Source organism: Aythya ferina, assembly GCF_964211825.1.
Source record: "Aythya ferina genome assembly, chromosome: 27".
Classification (NCBI taxonomy): domain Eukaryota; kingdom Metazoa; phylum Chordata; class Aves; order Anseriformes; family Anatidae; genus Aythya; species Aythya ferina.
This window is the reverse complement of record NC_140310.1, coordinates 5,501,283-5,521,493: the sequence shown is the minus strand read 5'-3', so window position 1 is coordinate 5,521,493 and position 20,211 is coordinate 5,501,283. Positions and strand designations below refer to the sequence as shown.

General features: G+C 60.1%; 1 protein-coding gene across 1 annotated transcript; it reads right to left on the bottom strand.

Annotated features, from left to right (window-relative positions):
• Positions 1-1,336: 1,336 nt before the first annotated feature.
• Positions 1,337-19,995, bottom strand: PLEKHA2 (pleckstrin homology domain containing A2). Its single transcript, XM_084499202.1, has 12 exons — positions 19,903-19,995; positions 15,356-15,519; positions 13,857-13,913; positions 12,569-12,617; positions 11,728-11,825; positions 10,209-10,352; positions 7,497-7,643; positions 7,288-7,356; positions 7,078-7,148; positions 5,918-5,981; positions 5,255-5,332; positions 1,337-4,870 (listed from the first exon to the last, which is right to left on the bottom strand). Exons 2-12 carry the CDS (start codon positions 15,494-15,496, stop codon positions 4,538-4,540), a joined length of 1,251 nt encoding a protein of 416 aa, XP_084355328.1. The 5' UTR covers positions 15,497-15,519; positions 19,903-19,995; the 3' UTR covers positions 1,337-4,537.
• Positions 19,996-20,211: the final 216 nt, after the last annotated feature.

The window sequence follows — 20,211 nt, the reverse complement described above, 5'->3', positions numbered from 1 at the left end:
CACCGTACCTCCATGCCAGCCGTGTCACCTGCTTGGGGGAAATCTTTTGAAAAAAAATCCCTTCATACTCTCGAGGCAAGAGGGCAATGCAATCCAGTCAGAAATATTATCAATTCTTTCTCTACTTTGGGAAAAATCTTTACCGTGCTGCCTTCCTCAGTGCAATTACGTGCTGCTCTGCTGCATGAATCACCTCTGGTGTTTTCAGTGCAACACACACGCTTCTAATGGGCACCCACTCGTTTCTTAAGTAGATTTCTGATTCACTTTAATGGGGAACAAAGCTGGAAAAGCAGTCTTACATCAAAAGTATCCTTTTGATGGAGGGGTGGGAAAAAAGATAGTTGCTAGGGTTCTAAACCTGGGCTTTAAAAATAGGCACGTTGATGTTTTTGTTTCTAATGGCACTCATTCCCATCCTACACATGAAACTCACCTGTGCACAACAGCAGCATTTATGTCCTGCATTTTTCCTGATGCCATCACAACTGCCCAGCCCACGGTGCCTGCATTTGTCCTGCGCAGTGGGAAAAGGAGAGGAGCGGGTAGGAGATGAGTCTGGGAAGGCAGCATTCGAGCCCTTTGCAGGCGTTTCTGCAGCAGCCTCCCCGCACACTCAGCCTCCCTCAGCCCAGGCTCGACTCCCATCCCCATCCGCGCCGTCTGCAGATCTCAGCAGCCACCCCTGCAGCATTTGCCCGAGAAACTTTGCAGCAAGTTCGTTTGCTTGTCTCATTCCTTGAAGGTATTAGCATTACTACTAGTCCTCAATTGGGCTAGTTTGTTAGTAAAAAAAAAAAATAAAAAAATGCACCACTTCTCCCAGGAATGCATCTTCCCATCAACAAAACCCTGTGTTGGAAAATGGCGCAGCTCTCATGTGAAGCTCTCCAAACCTTTCTGTTTCTGTAGGATTGCTTCCCAGCTCCCAGCAACTGGGAAAAGTTTGCTCCCGTTGCACTTCTGCTGTTGTTTATGCCCCCAGCTGCAACCGGTCGCAGCAGGGGTTTCCTAGGCTGGTCTGGGAGGAAGTTATTTCGCAGCCTCCTCCTCTGTTGTCTATTTATTCAAGGAGTCCTGAAGAAAGGAGATCCTGCTCCGCTCCTCGTCAACACAGCACAGGCTGAAAATGGCCACGAGAAACGTGCTCAGCTAGACTGCACTGGAAAATGTAATATTAAAAGGAAAAAACAGGCTTAAAGCAAGAGTTTTACTGGGACACTTACCTGTGGAAGTGCTCAAGTTGAGTACGATCTGGGGGATCTTACATCAGCAGGGATGGCATTTGACCCCCCTCACGACTCACAACCCAAAATACACAACACCAATGGACAGCTTGGAAAAGCAACTGGGATTTCCTTCTTTATTTAAAAACACAGGGCAAAAAAAGGGAGATCCATCTCCTGCAGCCAGCATTTACACGCGCGAGGCGGACGATCGGCACCACGGGCTGTGGAGCATCGCCTGGCGAGGGACCCCAGTCCCTAAGAGCACTTGGAGCATGCAGCCAGCACTGACCGATGGCTGAAACCATTTGGGAGTTTTCATATAAAAATAGCAAACCCATTCCTCACTCCGCTCGTTCTGCACAAGACACCTTGAACCCGCACCCGCTACTAAAGCAGGGAAAACTCGGCACAAGCTTCATTTCCCAAAGGGCCCACGCAGGACACGGGGCAGCCACCAGGACGATGCGTTCACCCCGACACCAGTGCCAAGAGCCAAACCTACAGGACGTGGGGCACCGATTTTAGGAATCGCTGCAGAGCCCCATCGAGGTCTGGCTGTGCTCCTGTCTGTGTTTCTGTCCGTCCTCTGGATAGGAGCAATTTCTGCAGGAGGGGGTCACCATCACGGATTGGGCCGGCTCTGAGCACGCTGCCTTTAGTCCCACGTCCACGTGCCACCGCCGAGGCCGTCGCGCTGTCCTGAAGACGGAGGGAGGGTGGGAATGAGACGGGGATGTCGCAACCATGCTGGAGCCACTGGTAGCTTCTCCTCCTGGATAATTAACCGTAATTGCGCAACGAGCTTCTGCTTTACCATCCCAGGCCCGAGGAAACTTTGCAATTATCAAGCAACAAAAATACTTGGTACTCTGTGTTTTTGAAGCCTTGCACAAAGTAACCATCGTCCCTGCGCATTCAATGTTCTCCAGAAATGAGGTCAGAGCGCTGATATCACTAAGTGCCATAACTTTATGGTTGATAGTCTTACCAAATTATTAAAACATTTTCGGAAACAGAACATCTAACTAGCCAAAGAACAAGTCAGCCTAGAGAAAAAAATTCAAACACTAGTGCAAATAGAGCAAAAAGGAACAGCATAACCTAGATTTCTACAATTAAATAACAAATATTAACATTCTCCCAGTACCATTTGCGTCGATTCCCACTCATTTTCATACTCTCAATTTTCTCCAGGATTTCCACACAAGCCCCCTGTGAGCCACTCTCGCCCACCGGGTTCGGGAGGCCCCGCTCGCCGCCTCACAGGCTGTATAAAGTGTACCTTCAGCTGCCCCTCGCGGCCTAGAGCAGACCACGGGAAAGCAAAATAATGCCATCTGACAACGTACTGCTAGCAAGCCACGTGTTGGCCAACTGATTCTGTGAAAAACGAGAACGCCTCCACGAGCAGACCGCGCCTGCCCCAGGCAGTGCCGCTGCCTCCCCTTCCTGCTGCGGGCACGGAGGTGTGGGTGTGAGCACAAACCTCCCCAAAGAGACCACGCTCTGTGCAGAGCACGGCTGTGCAGGGCTGGTGTGAAGGGACAGGGGAGAAAACCTGCAGGGCACGGCCAAGCTACGAAATTCCCCTCTGGCCTCGTCTCCAACACCACGGCTCGGCAGATGCCCGAACCTCATTTGGATGTGCAGCGAGGCAGGTGAAAAAAAAAATGCTAAATCCCAGGCTGCCTGAGCTGGGTAAGAGCACACAGACCTGGAAAAGGCAGGGACAAATCAGAGATTTTGCTTCTGGGGGGCACGTTAAACAGATTTTGCAAAGCAGAGAACACGTAATGACAAAGAAATGGCAACGAGCACATAGTGAAGGGAAGCCTTGCTAACTCCAGAGCCCTCCGTGCTCTGCCAGGCTTGCTGTGCAGTTCCCACACTTGCCACCCTGGTTTATCAGACGGCAACGAGCGTGCCTGTGTCGGGGGCAGCTCGGTTCCAGTGAGCACAGGGCTGGTGCACTCAGCTCGGAGACACCCAGAGGAACAGAGAGGGCACAGCCCTCGTTCTGGGTGTAATTCCAGCCTAAACAGGCCCACGGAATGAGCGTAAAGCAACGTCTGTGCTTGAAGGGGCTGGGTGCAGCTTTCCAAAGTCACAGCCATGCAAGCTATTGCCCTGAGCGAGCAGCCAGGAGGGGTGTGCTGCTTCTCGGTGTCCGAGGCATTGCACAGGCGTTGTTGGGGTGCAGATATCGGGCAATCTCACTTCAATTTTCTATGTGCTATTTGTCACACCTCCTACATGAGCACATTTGGTTATGGAAATGGCTCGCGTTGCTTAAAAAGGTGCTGCTCATTTTCATTTCAAGGCGGGTAAGAGGCCAGTTGGACGAGTCTTCCGAGTTTCATTAAACACTCGGCTTTTGTTGCTTTTTCTTAAAAGCCCTTCACCACTCAGGCACGTCTCTTTGGTGCCTAACTGCATGCAGTGCAGAACGGGAGACATACCTGAGGATACTCCTGCCCCCGGTCGCTGCGGCACCGGCAGCCTGCCCAGGAGCAGCTCGCAGCTAAAAATCACTAAAACCTTGCAGAGGGCATTGAGCAGGGAGTCTGCTGGAGCTTAGCAGTGGCGACAGATATAAAAAGAAGGAATTAAAAGCAAACAGATTTGCCAATACACCATTAGTCGAGCAGGGTAAAGAGCTGGTCTCCTGGAAAAAATGTCATCAGCACTGGAAGCTGCAGCGCTTCCCCTGCTCCGAGCGCAACTACGCCGTGGTGCAGCTCCCTGGCTGTGCCGGGGGAAGACTGAGCAGCACAAAAGGGGAGAAAAACATTTATCCAGAAACGAGAAAGGCCACCTCACTCCCCCCTTTCCTGCTTCTGAGTCCTCCTGCTGTTTCTTCCAGGGGTGTTTTTGGGGAGAAGTGATGCATTTGCTGCAGAGGACACCCCCCCACCAGCAGTGCGGAGCTGGCGCTTCCCACCCCGTGCAGGAGGCAGGCAGTGCCCGGGGTGGAGGCAGCTTGCCAAAACCCCAAACTACCTCAGCCAGCCGCTGCCAGACCACAGCCCCCGGGCTCACTGAGACACAACCGAGGGGCGAGCAGGACGGGAGCCCCGCTTCTCCCCACGGAGCACAGGCACCAGGGAGTGCATCTGGCCCAGCCCAGCGCCGCACGGAGCAGCGACAGTGGAGGAAAGGAGCCAAATCTCGTCCCAGCCAAGGTGACGGGGCAGGCGAGGTCCCAAGGGCTGGGCAGAAGTACCGAGGAGACCAGCTCGTCCAGCCCCACCAGCGGCCACGCGTCCCCAAGTCCCCGCGCCCTGCAGCCGCGGCGTGGCTCGGCGCCGTCAGACGTCGGAGGTCCGGATGCTTTCATCGTCCAGGTCGAAGGCGAAGGACTTCTCCTTCAGGTGCTGCGGCTCCGACCTGTGCCGCAGGCGCTGGCCCTGCGTGGCACCGACGTCGCGCTCGGTGAATGCCGGCACGAACACCGCGTCCCTCATCGGCACCGGCACCTCCGCCAGCGCCGGCTGCTTCCCCTCCGCCTGCGGCACCGGCGTCCACGGCTGCCAGGAGGAGGTCGAGGGGGCTTTGCAAAGAGCCTTCCTCTCCTCCGCCGGCTGCCTCTGCTGGGAAGGGGCTGGCTTGGTCATGGAGCAGGACCTCATGAAGGAGATTTCCTGCAGGGACAGATGCAGAGTGAGTGCCGGTTGGTTTTGTGTGTGAGCAGCTCCTGTGAGCAATTTGCAGAGCTCTGGGGACCAGAATTAGGCCCTCTGCATACTCTGCAGAAAGGAAAGAAACGCTAAGCAAACCACCAGCCTGAATTCAATGGCCCCTTGCCATCAGAAAGCTCCGAGAGCAGAGCAGGGCTCAGCCAGGGCCAGCCTGGAAGCCGGATCTCCCTTTTCAATCCTTTTCAAGGGACTGGCAAGCAAAGGCAGGGACAGTAGGGTAGGCACCTCACCTGGAAACGGGCTCACCGAGCGTTTACACAGGCCCGAAGTAAGCATCTTGTGAGTTAGCATGATCATTATTTGACACAAAATACGAATATGACCTACCCTGGGGCGGGTTTTCAGGGCCTGAACTGCCCCTGCGATGGCGCGGATCCAGCTGTGCATGTCCTCGGGGCTGTCCGCCTGCAAACCACAGCAGCCAGGAGTCAGCCCCCCGTGCCTCTGCAAGCCTCCCAGCCCCACAGCACCGGGCTGACCCATGCACGGGGCACCACGGCCCCCAGCCCAGCTGCTGCTGGCTCCTGCTTGCTCAGAAGCGACCGCACTGCCCTGCCCTCGCCTGCAAAAAGAGTTCAAGGCAGGCGGCGGGGGCAGGTGGTGGCCACATCGGCAGCACGCAGCGCGTGCAGACACAGCCCCGCACGCCCGCGATGCTCATCGGATCGCCGCGTGCTCTCGTCTCTGCTTTTTCCTGCTCACACAAGGAGCTGCTGTTATAAATAAGCCCCGGCGGAGAAGTGAAACCACCCGGAGTCCTCCCCGCTGCCCGTGCCCTGAAGCCAGGCAGCCGTGTGCGAGCTCATCCGCTGATGTTTGCTGGCTGAGGCTGCTGGGGAACATCCTGGTTAGAGGAGGGTGGCTTGCCTTGGCTGTCAGCACTGGAATTTATTGCCTAGCAAAGTAAACTCCAGGCCTGGCAATGCCCTGCCTTGCTGACTGCCTCCACCCATCCTCGGCTCAGGAACCAGCTCCCTTCGGCTGCCGTACCTGGATGTAGAAGGTCCTGGAGCTCGTTATGATTTCAAAGAGGTTGTCCCGCATCAGGAGGTCACTGGGAACAGCAAGAAAGAGACAGTCACTACCCAGAAGTCACCGTGGATAGCGAAACGCCAGAATGACCCTCACACCTACAGTGTGCTGGGGAAAAAAACACACTCAGGGCGAGCAATCTCATCAGGATTTTGGTAACAAGAGCCCAGCTCCCCAGGGACCACCACCTCCATCCACAAACATTTCAGCTCCTGCAGTTCAGCCTCTGTCCCCTCCCCAGTCCCAGAATCCCCAGCCTCATTTTAAACTTGAATTCTTAAGAATAACTGATACAAAGCTGTAATTAATGAATTACATTTTTGCTCAAGCTAAAGAAGTTTGTTTTCTTAGTTCATTTTCATTGCAAATCTTCAAGTTATTTGATTTTATCAGCGTTAGCTGCAATAAAATTGTTCCCAAGACGTTGTGTAGCCACCTGTGATAGTTTAAGGAATACGCCTGTACCCAGCTTTCAGCTGCTTTATGAACACCTTTGTTCTTCTGTCATATGATGCTATTTACTGTGCAGGGCCTCGTACTCCTTAATCTAGAGAGATAAGAGCTGTGCGAGCACGCCTCTGCCACAGAGATGACTATCAGCACAAGGAGGAGAACAGAATGACAATATCCTGCATCCAGATTTCCCCAACCTGCCTGGGGAAGCTGAAGGAAGAGAAGTTTCTTAAGAGCAAACCAAAACCGGGATGTTTGAAGAATGTCTGGAGAAAGCAAGCTCGAGACACTTGGGAATAACACAGGAATGAACGGCAGAATGGGGGGAGCCAAAGGACCTGCTGTCCTGAGAAGGGGTCTCCTGCTGCCCCCATTCCAGCCAGGGGAGGGTTTCCAGGGGAGAATGGGGGAATTCAGGACTGGGAGGGGAAGGGATGGGAGAAGGGGACTCTGGATGTGACTCCGAGAAAAAAAAACAAGGAAAAGCAACACATCCAGAATGCTTTCTGCTGAGGCCCGTATACTTCTCACTGCCCACCCCCAGGACCCTCTGGAGGGCTGCACAGCGCCGGGGGGGGCAAGCAGGAGGCGTTAGAGGGTTGTGAAACAGCAGCGAGCTGCAACACGGGGTTACGGCAGGAGCAGGGCACAGGAGGAAGCATTACCCAGACTTGACCAGGCACTCGTGGGTCTTGCACACATCCTTCAGCAGGATCGAACGCAAGGGCTCCTTGTCCTGCAGAGATGAGAGGAGACCACGGTGGGCTGGGACTCCCCGCAGGGCTGCTGGTGCCGGGGTGTGCCCGCGAGCACCCCGTAACCCAGGGCTCTGCTCCAGGAGCAGCCGGACGCAGGCAGGGCTGGGGGCTGCTCACCTGCTCACACTTGTAGTAACTGATGGAAAATTCATCGAGGACGAAGTACCGGCGCTTCCAGCTCTTCCTCTGGAAAACAGACGAGGAAACCCCTGGGTGCTGGGCCCTGCGCTCTCCCCGTGCCAGGGACATGCTGGTGGCATCCAGAGCACCCCTGAGCCGGGGGAAGCAGCAGCCCAGCACCCACCCCGCGGGCCCCCAGCACTCACCACGTTGCCCTGCTTCACGCAGTAGCCGCTCTTGATGGCGGGGGGCCCGGCGGGCGGCTTGGTGGCCGAGACGGGGATGTAGCTCTGCGAGCGCCGCAGCAGCGGGTGGGCGGCCAGGTCACTGCCCTCTGCCCCGTCCCCTCCGTTCTGAAAAGGAGAGCGTGATTACCCGGGGGGGCACGGAGAAAGCAGGGAGGGGAACTCCCCGATGGAAAGCTGGAGGGGAGGGCGGCCCAGAGCGTGCCCTGAGCACAGCACGGCATGCACAGGGAGAATTGCAGCGCCTGGACATGAGCATGGTAATGAACGAGAGGAGAGAGGGGTTCCTCTCATTGCATTTGGCTTGCAGACTGCTGCTGGAGTACAACTCACCACGACGGTGCCCACGTGTTAAAAACAGTGTTAAGAGATTGGAGAGGCTACAAAAAAGCCCTAGAGGAGACTCGAGGGCTGAGGAAATCCCTTGCAGCAGGGGAGCTGAACTTCATCAGCCCGGCTTATCTAACACTGAGAAGCAACTCAACTGCAACAGAGAGGTCCTGGGGGAAAGGCAAGGTACGGGAGCTCTTTCATCTGGCAGAGGCAGAACAAAAACCACCGGCTGGAAACTGGAGCCAGACAAACCCAAGTTAGAAGGCAGGGAGGCTTTCCAGCCAGAGAAAGCAATCCATCACGGGCATAAACTGCTCAGGAGAGCCATAAAGTCTCCGCTCCACATTCTCACAGCCAAGCCAGCATTTCCCCGAAGGAAACCTCGATGTTTGGAGTTCGGGTAGAAAAAAAACCACTGCCCCCAGCCCCGCTGCCCCCAGCCAGCATCGCCCCGTTCCCCGCAGCGCCGTCCCTCCCCCCCCGCGGCAGCGTGGAGGATGGCTCGAGATGAAACCTCTGTGCTCATCTCCTTCCCTCCTGCCCCTCCAACCCCTTCCTCCTGCTCTGAGGCTGAGGTTTGCGAATTGCCATAGCAGCCAGCCTTATATGGCACCCGCGCCTGAGCGAGTACCGCTGCGGTTAACCAGCGACCTGCCCTGCTCGGCTCCTTCCAGCACCTTCGGGGCAGCGTTTGGTTCCTCCAGGACAGAGGCGAGCAGCAGCTGGGTCAGCCCCAAGCTGCAGCCGGGCACCCCCAGACCTTTCCCTGGGTCGGCACCAGCCCCACCGAGCCAGGCAGCTCCGTGCCCAAAACACCGCCCCGGGCACACCCAGGGGCTGGGGCGATGCTGCTGCAGGTCTGGGGGTGCAGCAGGAGCAGGGGTCCCCCCAGCAGTCACTGAGCAACCCGGGGATGGCACTATCCATCCCAGGGCAGGACCAGGAAACCGTGAGCGTGCCCAGGAAGCAGGGAGAGTTGCCATCTCACCCCAGGGCAAGCAGCGAGAGCGCAGAAAATAGCCCAGCGGCTGACGCATCACCTCCAAAAAAAGCTCCTCTGTGAAAGAAAAGTCAGGCGAGGGCTGAGGATGGAGCTCGCTGCTTCTGGGCAGGGGGAGGAGGGCAAGGCGAGCTCGCTGCTCAGGGGCACTGGGAATGGGTGGCCGTGAGCCCCAGCCCCATGCAGCCCCCACAGACAGGGAAGTGTGCGAAGCACCCACCAGTGAGAAGCACTGCGAGGGTTTAATTCCTGCTCTATTTCGGTGCTGCCACCGTCAGGAGCCAGAGCCGGCTGCTGAGCACCTGGAGGGGGTCACCCGTGGCCCTGCTCCCCCTCCACGAGTGGAGGGCAGGGGGCTGCAGGACCGTGGGACGCGGTGCCAGCCCCCACCCCGGGTATGAGCCTGTCCCTGCCTCCCCAGGGAGAAATCCCCACCGGCCCCTTGGCTGCTCCCATGGGGGCAGCAGCACGTGGCCCCCCTGCCCCAGGCACCTCGGGGCAGGATCTGGAGCCAGGTGGTGCCGTGGGGTGCCCAGGGGCAGCGGGTGCCCCCCCCCTCCTCACCCCTCCCCATCTCTTCATAATTCAGAGCAAGACAAAGCAGAGGTGCTCAAGGTGCTAAGTGCAGCTATTTATACAGCGAGTGGGAAGGTTTGGCAGGCACTCAGCTGGTTTCCAGAAATGAAAATGCAAACCAGCCTCCCGGCAGCCCACAGCCAGAACCTGCCACCCCCTGGACCCCACATCGTGCAGTGCTGCCCCTTCACCCCAAATCTGCCCAGCTGGAGCAGCCCCTGGAGCACAGCCTCCATCCATGGGGACATCGCCAAGCCTCCGAGGGCCACATCCATGAGTTCTGCTGCTCCAGTGCCCAGGTTAGGGAACGACAGAGCCCATTACTGCTGGGTATTAAATGGTATTTCTCCATTCCTTGCACAGGGCACAAAGAATGGCTGTGGCAGAGGTGCCCTTGCCTGTCACGAAGGAAGCTGCCACCTTTCTGCTTACTCCATTACCAGCCGCTCTAAAAGCACTGGGAGCACAGACACAAGTGCCACGCTGCTGTCACATCCAAACCAGCCCAGAGCCTGCGGCCAAGAGGCCGACCAGCTGCCAGGGTTTGCAGCCCCCTTCTCTGAGACATCTCCACATCAATTCCTGGTTTCAGCCTTCTCGTCCCTGCAGCAGAGCTCCAAAACCCAACCCCAGCTGCAGCCCACAGGCTCACAAGGAGCAGCCTCGTACACCCGTGTGCTTTCTGCTGCTCTCGTGGCTCCCCAGGGCCGCCAGCAGCAGGACCGGGCACTTCTGTCGGAGAGCAGCACGGCCCGGAGGCTCACCTGGTTGATGGAGATGGGGGTGTGCACCACCACGCCCCCGATGATCTCGGTTTTGTAGGCAACCTGAGGCTTCCTATCCTGCGCCTGCGGCACCGCCGGGGGCTTCGTGATCTCTGCGGGCAGGACGCCACCGCCCTTGGGTACCTGCAGGGCAAAGGCAGAGGCTGAAGGCCACGGGGCTGCTCCAGGCACCACCACATCATCATCCCCACCTGACCCCAGATACGGCCCTTTAAGAAGAATAAAGGGAGGCGACACCCCAATTAAGGAGGGACACCCCAATTAAGGCGGGCGCGGCCACACCCGGGCGGTTCACAGGAGGAACCCAGACAGAGGCGGTGAGTAACGCGGCATCACCTCGCAGGAGTCTGCGACCGGCCTCTGCAGCCCAGCGCATCTCCGGGACACTTGCTCCTTTAATTTTCCCCACTCAGAGCTTTCAGCCGCCGAACGAGGCTGAGCTGCAGCACGTCCAGGCGCTGTTTTACAGCGACACGCCGGGCAGGCTGCGTCTGCACGGCACAGGACAGCGGGCAGGGACACGGCCCCCAGCTCCCAGCTCCTGCCCATTTTCCCCCTTGTGCTGCTACCCCCAGCTTTGGGAAGAACGGCAGGCGGCCAAGCTTCCCCCCCAGCCAGCACTCTGCTTCTCTACCAGCATCAACCGGGGGCTCTGGGCCACCCTCCTGCTCTCTGCAGGCAGCAGCAGTGGCTCAGCCCCGCAGCGCTGCCGGGGAGCCGCAGGAAGCGGTTTCGCCACGGGGGACATTGCGTATGGGCAGCAGCCGCCCGAGCAGCAAGGAGAGGCAGGAACCGGGCAATGCGCCCAGAGCAAAGTCCCCGTGAGAAGCAGAAGCTGAACCTGGGTCTCGGCACTGGGAGGAGTGCCCAAACCACAGCCCCATCCTCTGGTCCCACAGGCATCACCCTGCACCGGGCACAAATGCCCCCAAGTCCGGGGTGCCCCCAGCCCTGCTCAGTGCACGGGGAGAGAGACGAGAGGCTGCCAAGGGTCTGAGCCCCAAAACTCTCCCCGCAGCCCCCTGTGCCTCTGGGGACTGACACCAAGCCTCAGAAGCCGTCGCAGCACAGCGCAACCTGAGGAAAGCCGGGCACAAGGATAAATGTGGGCAGAGGGAGGGGGGCAGCCACGGTCTCCCACCCAGAGCCGCCGCTCGCAGGAGGGTGGGCACTGGCGCAGCGCATCGGCTCGAGGCAGGAGCTGCAGCCCTGGGCACCCCGCTGCCAGCCCAGCGGCTCGGTTCCCTGCCTCCCACCCTGCCGTGGAGGATTTGTCTGTGGACACGGCCACCCGAGCCCGTAAAGGGGGCAGGCGGCACAAGCCAGAGCCTGTGCAGTTGGTTTGAAAGAAAGAAGCCCTGACAGCCGCAGCAGGGAATCGGTTACGGGCAGCCCCCACCCCAGGAGGGACAGAGGGAGAAGAGCCCAGAGCTCATGGGGATGGGGACGTCTCCAGCAGAGACGGGCACAGCAGGAGCGAGGGCGCAGCACGACATACCGTGATCTTGCTGGCCCGGTTGAGGGCCTCCACCCAGTCCTGCAGGTCTTTCTGATCGCTGGCTTGCAGGAAGTAGCGCTGAGATAACGCATTGATAACTGCCAGAGAAGGGAAACAGAAGAGTCAGGGAACCCCGCTCGGTGCTCAGCGTTGTCAGAACAAGTGAGTGGTTCTGCAAGGCAGCAGCTCTCAGCTCCTGACCCCGGAGCACTCTGCAGACACCGATTTTGTAGCCTCTTGGATTGTCACCCCTTGTAGCCCCAGGGGACGGTGCTTGGGCACCCCTTTGGCAGCACCCCCACCCCAGAACTCAGTGCCAAAGCCACAGAAACCATGTAGGGACCTGAGGCCAAGGCTGTGGCATGGCCCAAACCAGGACCCAACCATCCGAGGCACTCCCTCACTCTCCACCTTCAGCTCTCCTCCGAAATGTGCATGCAGCCCCAGCAGGGTCTGGGAACCTCCTTGGGGACAGGTCCCTCTGGCCCCGCAGCAACGCTGCCTGCTGGATGTGGGCCAGGGGAAGCTCTCGGGGAACCTCTGCACCACAGCACCGGGGATGTTTCGGGTTGCACAAGCTCTGGAGGAAGTAGCCACGGGCCCTGCTGTGCCACCAGAGCTGCCCTGGTGCTCCCCAGCCCCGTCCTGGTGGGTCCGCAGCACGGAGAAGGCAGAGCCCCTCGGGGAGCACACCCAGGGGGGGACACGCTGCGTGCTCTGATCGCTGTGTGGGGTCACAGCCCCCGTGGTAAGGCACTGCCCAGGCAACGCTGCTCCTCTGGGACACGCGTGTGCCCGTGCTGCCGCTTCCCCCACACCCCACTGCTGTCCCCGGGCTTACCGAAGCAGAACGGAGTTTTCGGTTTCTGTTTCGGGGTGGCGACGCTGACCTGCGACAGAGCAGATGAAAGAAAAAATGAAGGATAACCATGAACACTAACAACGTGACAGAGAGGTGGAAGTTTCCATGCATGTGCACCAGACCACGGGCAAGCTGGCGCTCCCCAGGCACCGGCCGTGCCCCCGGTACCTGCTTTGCTCGGGCAGCAGCCCCAGCTCCCCACTGCCCAGGCAGGCTTTGCAGCAGCACTACTGCACTAGAAGCCTCCTGCCCCCGGCACCGCGCAGCCCACGGGCGGGCAGCCCCGAGGGAAGGTCAGCACCAGCCCAGGCTTTCATCCGCCGCCAGCCCCCCGAGGCACCGGCTGCACTGCGAAGAGCAGAAAGCTTTCAAGGGCCTTGGAAGTGCGCGTTCCTGCCGGACCAACATTGTCGCTCTTGTCAGCAATTAAGAAAATTGAAGGAAAATAGCAGTGGTTTCTCCCTAAAGAGCAGGAATCATTTATATAAGAATAATATTCCCCGGGGCTCCAAGCACAGCATTCATGGAGTATTTATTCTGACAGGCTTCCTCCTTCCGAGCCAGTCTATAATGCTTTAAATATGTTTTCTCAAGCAAAGCTCCATTTTTCTGGCGTATTTACAGCTGGTAGTTAGAGCCACGGGCATAACCCAGTCCCGCAGTTTGTGACCAAATGCCGTCCTGCAGCAATTTTCAAACAGACTAAAACCTATATAATTTATAAGTGCGGCTCTTTCTGAAATGGGGAAGGCTCAGCCTCCCAGCATTGCTTCATCTGAGCTTAATTTATAAATCATGATTCAGCAGGAACACGGAGATCTGTTCGATTCTCTCCTGGCTCCGATGATGAGCGGGACCCGGCGCAGGGGCAGGACGCAGCTGCACACAGCCGTGCCCGCAGCTCTGTGCCACCAGGCTGGGGGGCAGTTTTGGGGTTTTGCAGCGTTTTTGCCTGACAGCAAGAGGAACCATGGGGCCATCTCCGTTCCCATCTCCACAGCACCTCTCGCAGGGCTTGGGCACGTCCCCGGCCGGTGCAGGCTGCAGCGGGGCTCGGTGCCCCAGCCCCAGCCACCGCCAGCTCCACTGATGCTGTGCTCCCATCCGGCCCCGGCCCCCGGCCCCTTCCTCACCGCAGAGCGGTTCCTCTTCCTCCCACGCCCCCGAGGCACCCAGCGGGGATGGGGACGGGGCAGGATTGCACCTCTCCTGGGAGCACTGCGGGGTAGGGGGATGGCACAGGGCACCCCAGCCCCCTTGCCCTCACCTTGGAGATGTAGGTCAGCTGCAGAGATCCAACAGCACCCGCACCGATGGCCAGGTTCTGCAAAAAACAAAACAAGCAACGGGAGTGAAACGAGAGGGAGAAGGCAAGGGGCGAGCCAAGCGCCCAACGTTCAGCAGCAGCGGGGCCAAGTGGTGAAAACACCAGCCATGTCCCCAGCTCGGTCACTGCCCCTCTCCAAGCGCCCACCTTTCCCGTGCCCCCATCCCTCCCAGCAGCTCCTTGCCGAGCTCTGGCCCCGAGCACGAGGCTGTGCCACTGCCCACCAGGGCGGCCGGGCGCTTCTCCTTCCCCACTGCATGGTGCTGAAGCAGCCCTGGGGATGCTCACCGGGGGCAGGTGCCTGCCCAGCTGCCAGCAGCACCGGGAGGCTCATCCCAGAGCTCAGCCTTGGCTCCTTCTCATTTGAGCCTGACAGCAGGCACCGGGGAGCCCCCAGAGACAGCAGGCACTGCACCAGGCAGGGACCTGGCTGCACCGAGCGCTGACATTTGCCCTGTGACACCGCTCCAAGATGAGGAGTATTTCCTAGGAGCTTGCATCCTTCCTGTTTTCGCTGCCTTTATACCAAGACACGAACTGCAGGGGCTGTGCGGGCTCCTGCAAGGTATCAAGTGCTGCTGGGGGGGCTGGAGACCACAGGGGTGCCAGGACGTGCTGCCAGACCCTGCACCATGCCAGGACGTCGGCTCCTGCCCAGTGCAGCCTGTGGCAGCCCCAGCCCATGGCTAGCAGGGCCGGGCAGAGGAAGGAGACGCTGCTGCAGCTTGGGGCTGCTCGTGCAGCCCAGCACGTGCAAATAGGAGCGCCGGGTTTATTTTCCTTGGATGCGACATCCAAAGAGATGCAGAGTTCAGGACTGCTGGTGACCCAGGCTGGTAACAGATGTAATCCCACTGCGCTGCTGCTTCCTCAGAAAGCCCAGAGCAGGAACCAGCCCGGGCTACTTGGGAATGACAGATTGCTTCCAGATGGGCCCAGGCTCAGCACCGCCGCTGCTCCGCAAGCCAGCAGCTTCACCCCGAGCAGGGAGAAACCCAAAGCTTCCCTGCAGACTGCACCAGGCTTTGGATGAGGCAGCAGGAGTGGAAAATTCAACCCCAGGCTTGGAAAACAAAATGAGCCCAAGCAATAGATGGGGGGAAAAGCCCTACCCCTGCGCTTCGTGCTGCTGTCAGGCAGAAAGCATTTCCCTCAATTAAACCGCAGCGGAACAGGCACAAACGTGACACGCTGCTGTCCCCGACACCAGGCGTGCCCTCACCGGCCTGCTCGCTTTTTATATTTTTATATCCCACTTTTTTGTGTGTGGAGAAGGCCTCCTTTCTACATCACTGACTACACCACGCAGAATCCGTGCCGGGGGGGTCACCCTGGGAGAGAGACCAGGCTCGTGGCTGGCAGCGCAGGGCAGCGCGGGGACCCCCGTGCCGGGCAGCTGCAGGGAGGGACCCAGCGGGAGCGCGGCCGCGGAGCCCTACCTGCGGGTTGTCCATGTACCACAGCAGGCAGTTGGCCTGGGTGTCCAGGATGAAATACCTCCGCAGAAACTTGCCGCAGGTCTCATTTTCCTCGATGTCCAGGAACCCGCAGATACGGTTCTGTCGGTCCAGGTACGGCATGCCGGGCTCCTTCTGGCATCACCCTGCAGAGGGACAGGGCAGGGGAGAGGTGGGTGCTCTGCTCGTGCCCCGCTCCCCACCTCCGTTAGCTTCAACCCCTCCTGGGTGAGGGCTCAGCCCCCAGCTCGCAGCACAAAGATGCCAAAAGGGAGAGGGAAAAGAATCTGCTGGGACTGATTCAAACGGGTGTGCTGGCTGCCCCCTCACTGAGGAATGAGGCCTTGCAGAGATGTGCCCACCACCCCAGTGAAGGGTGCTGGAAGGGCGCAGGAGCCTGCACAAGGCTCCCGAGAGCAGCCGAGGAATCCACTCCTCATCCCGTCCCCCTGCGGCGCATCCCACGGCCACCGGAGCTTCCTGCAGCTCCCATTTCTCAAGCTGTCCCCAGCTCCCAGCCAAACTTCTGCTGCCTCTCCCAGGCCTCCAAAGCACACGGCTCAACACAGTCAAAGCAAAATGAAACTGTCCCTCCGTGCAGTCACGCTGTGGGGAAGCTGCCAGACGAACACAGAAGTCATCCAGCACGCTTCTGTGGCAAGGAGGGGGTGCCAGCGTGACGGCCCCGGGTGCAGGCAAGAGCCGGGCAAAACAGAGCAGTGAGCAAGGACCGAAATAGCTCAGCGGAGGAACTGCAGGAGTCTGGACACCAGGGTGCCTGCAGGAACCACAGATGGACTCGATCACCGCACGCAGCTGAACAAAAGCTCGCTGGCCCTGCTGCACGGCTCCAGGCGTGCTCGGCACGGCGTGGCTCTCCCCAGGCTCTGCAGCCAGCGCCAGCGGGGTCCGCAGGGCAGGGATGGACCACGCCGAGGGGCAGCCCCGTGCCCCAGCACGGCCCCTCCAGACGGGGCAGAGCAGCCGCAAAGGTCCCCGGGCAACGCAAGGCCCCCGGGAACTGCCAACAAAAAATAACCCCGCAGCAGGCTGTGCACTAGAGAGAGCCTGAGCACACTCCCAGGAAATGGAAAACAATCTGCAACTCCAGCAGAAAATGTGTGCAGCCAGGATGCGGAGTCAGCAGGGAAAACAATGACCAACGTCCACGGGGCGCAGCCGTGTCACCGGGGCTGCTCGGGGCACAAACCCTCTGCAGTGCTGCTCCTCAGCTCGAGGCACAGCCCAACGCCCGCCGCACGGGCAGCACGGGGCCAGGGTGCTCGCGTCCCCCGCGGGAGTTAGACGTGGGCGAGACCCAGCATCGCTCTCGGTCACCCCACGGGAGCAGCAGCCACTTTGACTCAGCGGCAGCGGGTGCACTTTGCCACCGCTCGCATCTGCAGCACCCGCCCGCTGTGCACGGCAGCCACGGGGAGGGGAGCCCGGTGGCACCTCGTGCCACTCTGCTGCCCGTCGGACCAGGTCGCTGTCACTTCCAGCCCCGCAGTAGGAGCAGGACCAGCACGGAGACCCGCGGGCTGGCCAGGCACGGGCTGCAGCTCGGGCAGAGCCCCCAGCCCCGGTGACAGGGGACGGAGGCAGCGGTTACCGAGAGGATGCGCGCTGAGCTTGGTGCGGTTTGTCCGGTAGAAAAGGAGGTGACTCGTGCAGGTGCCAGAAGAGGAGGCTGCACAAATAAAAGATGTCATGCAGAAAAGGAGGAAATACTATTTTTGAGCTGAGTAGCTGCAGTGGAGTGGGGCCCGGAGTGGCAAGTGTTGTGCAAGAGCTGCGGTGCAGCTGCAGAGGTAGAGGTGGCAGCGCACGAGGCAACCTGGCGTCAGCACCTCGGCGTCACGTCAGCGCTCCAGAGATGGGTATCGAGGCTGCACGGGGGGGAAGCTGCCCCGCTGCAGTAGAAAGGATTGTTTCAAAACAACACGGTGGGCTGATGCAAAGGTTATGTGGGCACTTCACATTTCGCTGCTTTTTTGTGGGTTTATTTTTGTGGGGTGGGGGAGTGCACATAAAACAGATTCCCAGCCGACTTCAACCGTACTAATATGTTCAGACCAGGCTTCTTTAATCGCCTCCTGCTGCTAACAAAAATCCAGAGGTTTCTGCTTATGAAATGGAAGAGAAGGGTGTGAGGTGGGGTGCAGCACCACCTGGCTCTGGCAGGCAGCTCAGGGGCGAGTCCCCAGCTCCTCGTGGCTGCGGTGCCGGACCCCCGGGATCCCTCCCGCGGTTCCTTATCTCCCCCCTCGCCATCCTGGATTAGCAGGGGCTCGACTAAAAGCACGCAAAGCAGCTCAATTCTTCCGTGCAAGCTGACCTCAGATTGCACTTGGATATGCAAAAATCATCGGGCAGAGGAGATAACGATCGCTCCAAACTCTGCCTTCCGGACTGCGCTGCTCTCAGCGAGCAGGAATCTTCCCCATCCCTCCTCCGGGGCCGTGCCGCTCCCCGGCTGCTCCCAGCCCCTCGCAGCACACGGGCTGCCCGGCTCCTTGTGGCCGCTGGGAATTCCATTTTCCCATAGGAAAATGACAAAAGTAGCAGCTCCAGCTCTGCCAGGATGTGGGTATTTGGTCCTCCTGCTCGGGAACTCCACAAGGGCCAGAAAAAGCTCACTTTACACTAATGTTTACTATTTACACAGCGCTTTATAAACTCAGAGTCATAAATATTTGTATGCAGGACCCAAACTTGCCTTTGCCATAGGAAGGACACAAGACTAGATCTGGGGGGGAGAGTAGGAGGGATTGAGCAGAGAATCAGAAAATGATCACTGTTCAGGAGTGCTACCGAGCCCTGCAGTCCTCACGGGAGGAGGTGCTCGAGCTTCAGATGAGCCCCGTGATGGAAACCTGAGCACTCGGAGCTACGATTTACCACGATGCCAGGGCCTCATTCGTGCAGGCTAACCTGCTGTCCAGCCACAGCCCAAAGACCCTCCCAAGCACTGCACTGCCCCAGGCTCTCAGCTTCTCGTTCCTGGATCCAAATCAAGAACTGATGCCATTGCGCAGAGCGGCACAGCGAGGGCTTCCAGGGTTCTCCCCAGCCTCAGAGCTGACTGGCTCACCAGCATTGCCCAAGCCCTGGTGCCCCACCAAAAGGTACAGCCAACCCTTCTCAAGCTCAGTTGATGGGATGACAAGAGCAATCGAGCTACAGAGATTTGCAGCAAAACGAGGTGCCAAATCCCCTCCCCTTGTATTCCGAGGCGGAGGCACGCCGCTGCCTTTGCCCCCAAGCGGGCGGGGAGCCGTCCTGATATGCAAACCCTGTTATGTGGCTCCTGTTGGTTCCACGGCCTCACGTGTGGCTGCAGTGCCAGACTTTCCAGGAAGCACCCCCAGGACGCCAGCACCGCCCCACCGCGGCTGCCTGTGCCCTTTTGTACCCCACTCCCTGCACTCAGGGTGCAGCTCCAGCCACGGCAGCACTGCCCGCGGAAACCTGGCAGCAGGAAGGCGCCTGCAGACCTGCCGCCCTGAGCACCACGGAGGTGCAGGCAAATCCTCAGCACCCCACTCTGCAACACAGCCCGTTGTGCCTGCAGATGGTCACGGCATCCTCCTCCTCTCCCCATCCATCTGTCCAAGCTGCCCCGGTGCCACTCAGGGCGTGGGACCAGCGCCCGTGCGTGCAGGGCTGCGAGGCGCGGCGGTGGCTGCGCCACTTCCTTCTACCTGCCCTGCAGAGCAGTTTCCAGAGCTTGCCCTATCGACGTCTGTCTGGTGGCAGGCACACAAGGCAGAGACGGCGTAGGAACAGCCCAGCGACTCACTGCTGCTCGATCCAGACGTGCCTTAATGGAATAATTAACCTGTTGAAAGCAGGCTGGGAGCAGCGAGGGTACGCTTCGTCGTTTCACCACGCAGTCTGGGGAGCACGCTTTAAATAACCGCGGATCCAATCCTCTCTGCGCTTTTGCTGCCCAATCCTTGCAGCACAGCCCCACAGCAGGGAGCGGTGCGTTCAGCACCCCCAAATCTCCCCGCAGGGCCCCAAAACCGCGAGCCGCCGCGGCAGGAGCAGCCCCCGCCGCCCCCTGCCCACAGCCCCTGGGGTGCGGGACCGCGCCGCGACCCCCCCGGCAGCAGCGAGGCCGCCCCCAGCGCACGGGGCCGATGCCGCCAGCCCCGCGGGGGGAGCTTCTGCAGCGCCCCCCCCGCCGACGGCCCGGACCCGCGGGGGTGTCCCCGGGACAGCGCCGACCCCCGGGGAAGGCGCCCGCCCGCCCGCACCCGGGCACCGCCAGCCCCGACCCCGCTCCCGGGAAGCCCCCTCGGGGGGCAGGGGGGGCTCTGCCGGTCAGCCCCAGCCGGCAGCGACGGGATACGGGGGATGGGACCCCGGGATGCTGGGGGTCCCCGCGCTGCCCCCTCCCCATCCCCGCCCGGACCGGAGGGGCTGCAGGGGGGGCGCTGCCCCCGGGCACGACGGCGGCGGCCCCGCGACCCCCCCACGGCCCCGCGAGGCGCTGTCCCCCCCCCGCCCGGCCCCGCACTCACCCCGCGGCGTCCCTGGGCTGCGCCCCCCGCGCATGGCCGGGCCGGGGGCTGCGGGCTGCGCGCACGCCGAGGCGCGGAGGAGGGCCGGGCGGCGGAGGGGGTGTGCCCGCGGCTCCGCCGTCGCTTTTTTCCGGGTTAATTACGCCTCCCATTAGCAAACCCGGCCCCGGATGTGAGTGCGGGGCGGCGGGCGCCCCGGGGGCCGTGGGGGGGCCGCCCCGGCACCCATCCCGCACCTGCGGCGGCTGCGGAGGGCTCAGCCCCTGCCCCTGCCCCTGCCCCGACGGCCCCCTCCCGGCACAACCCCCC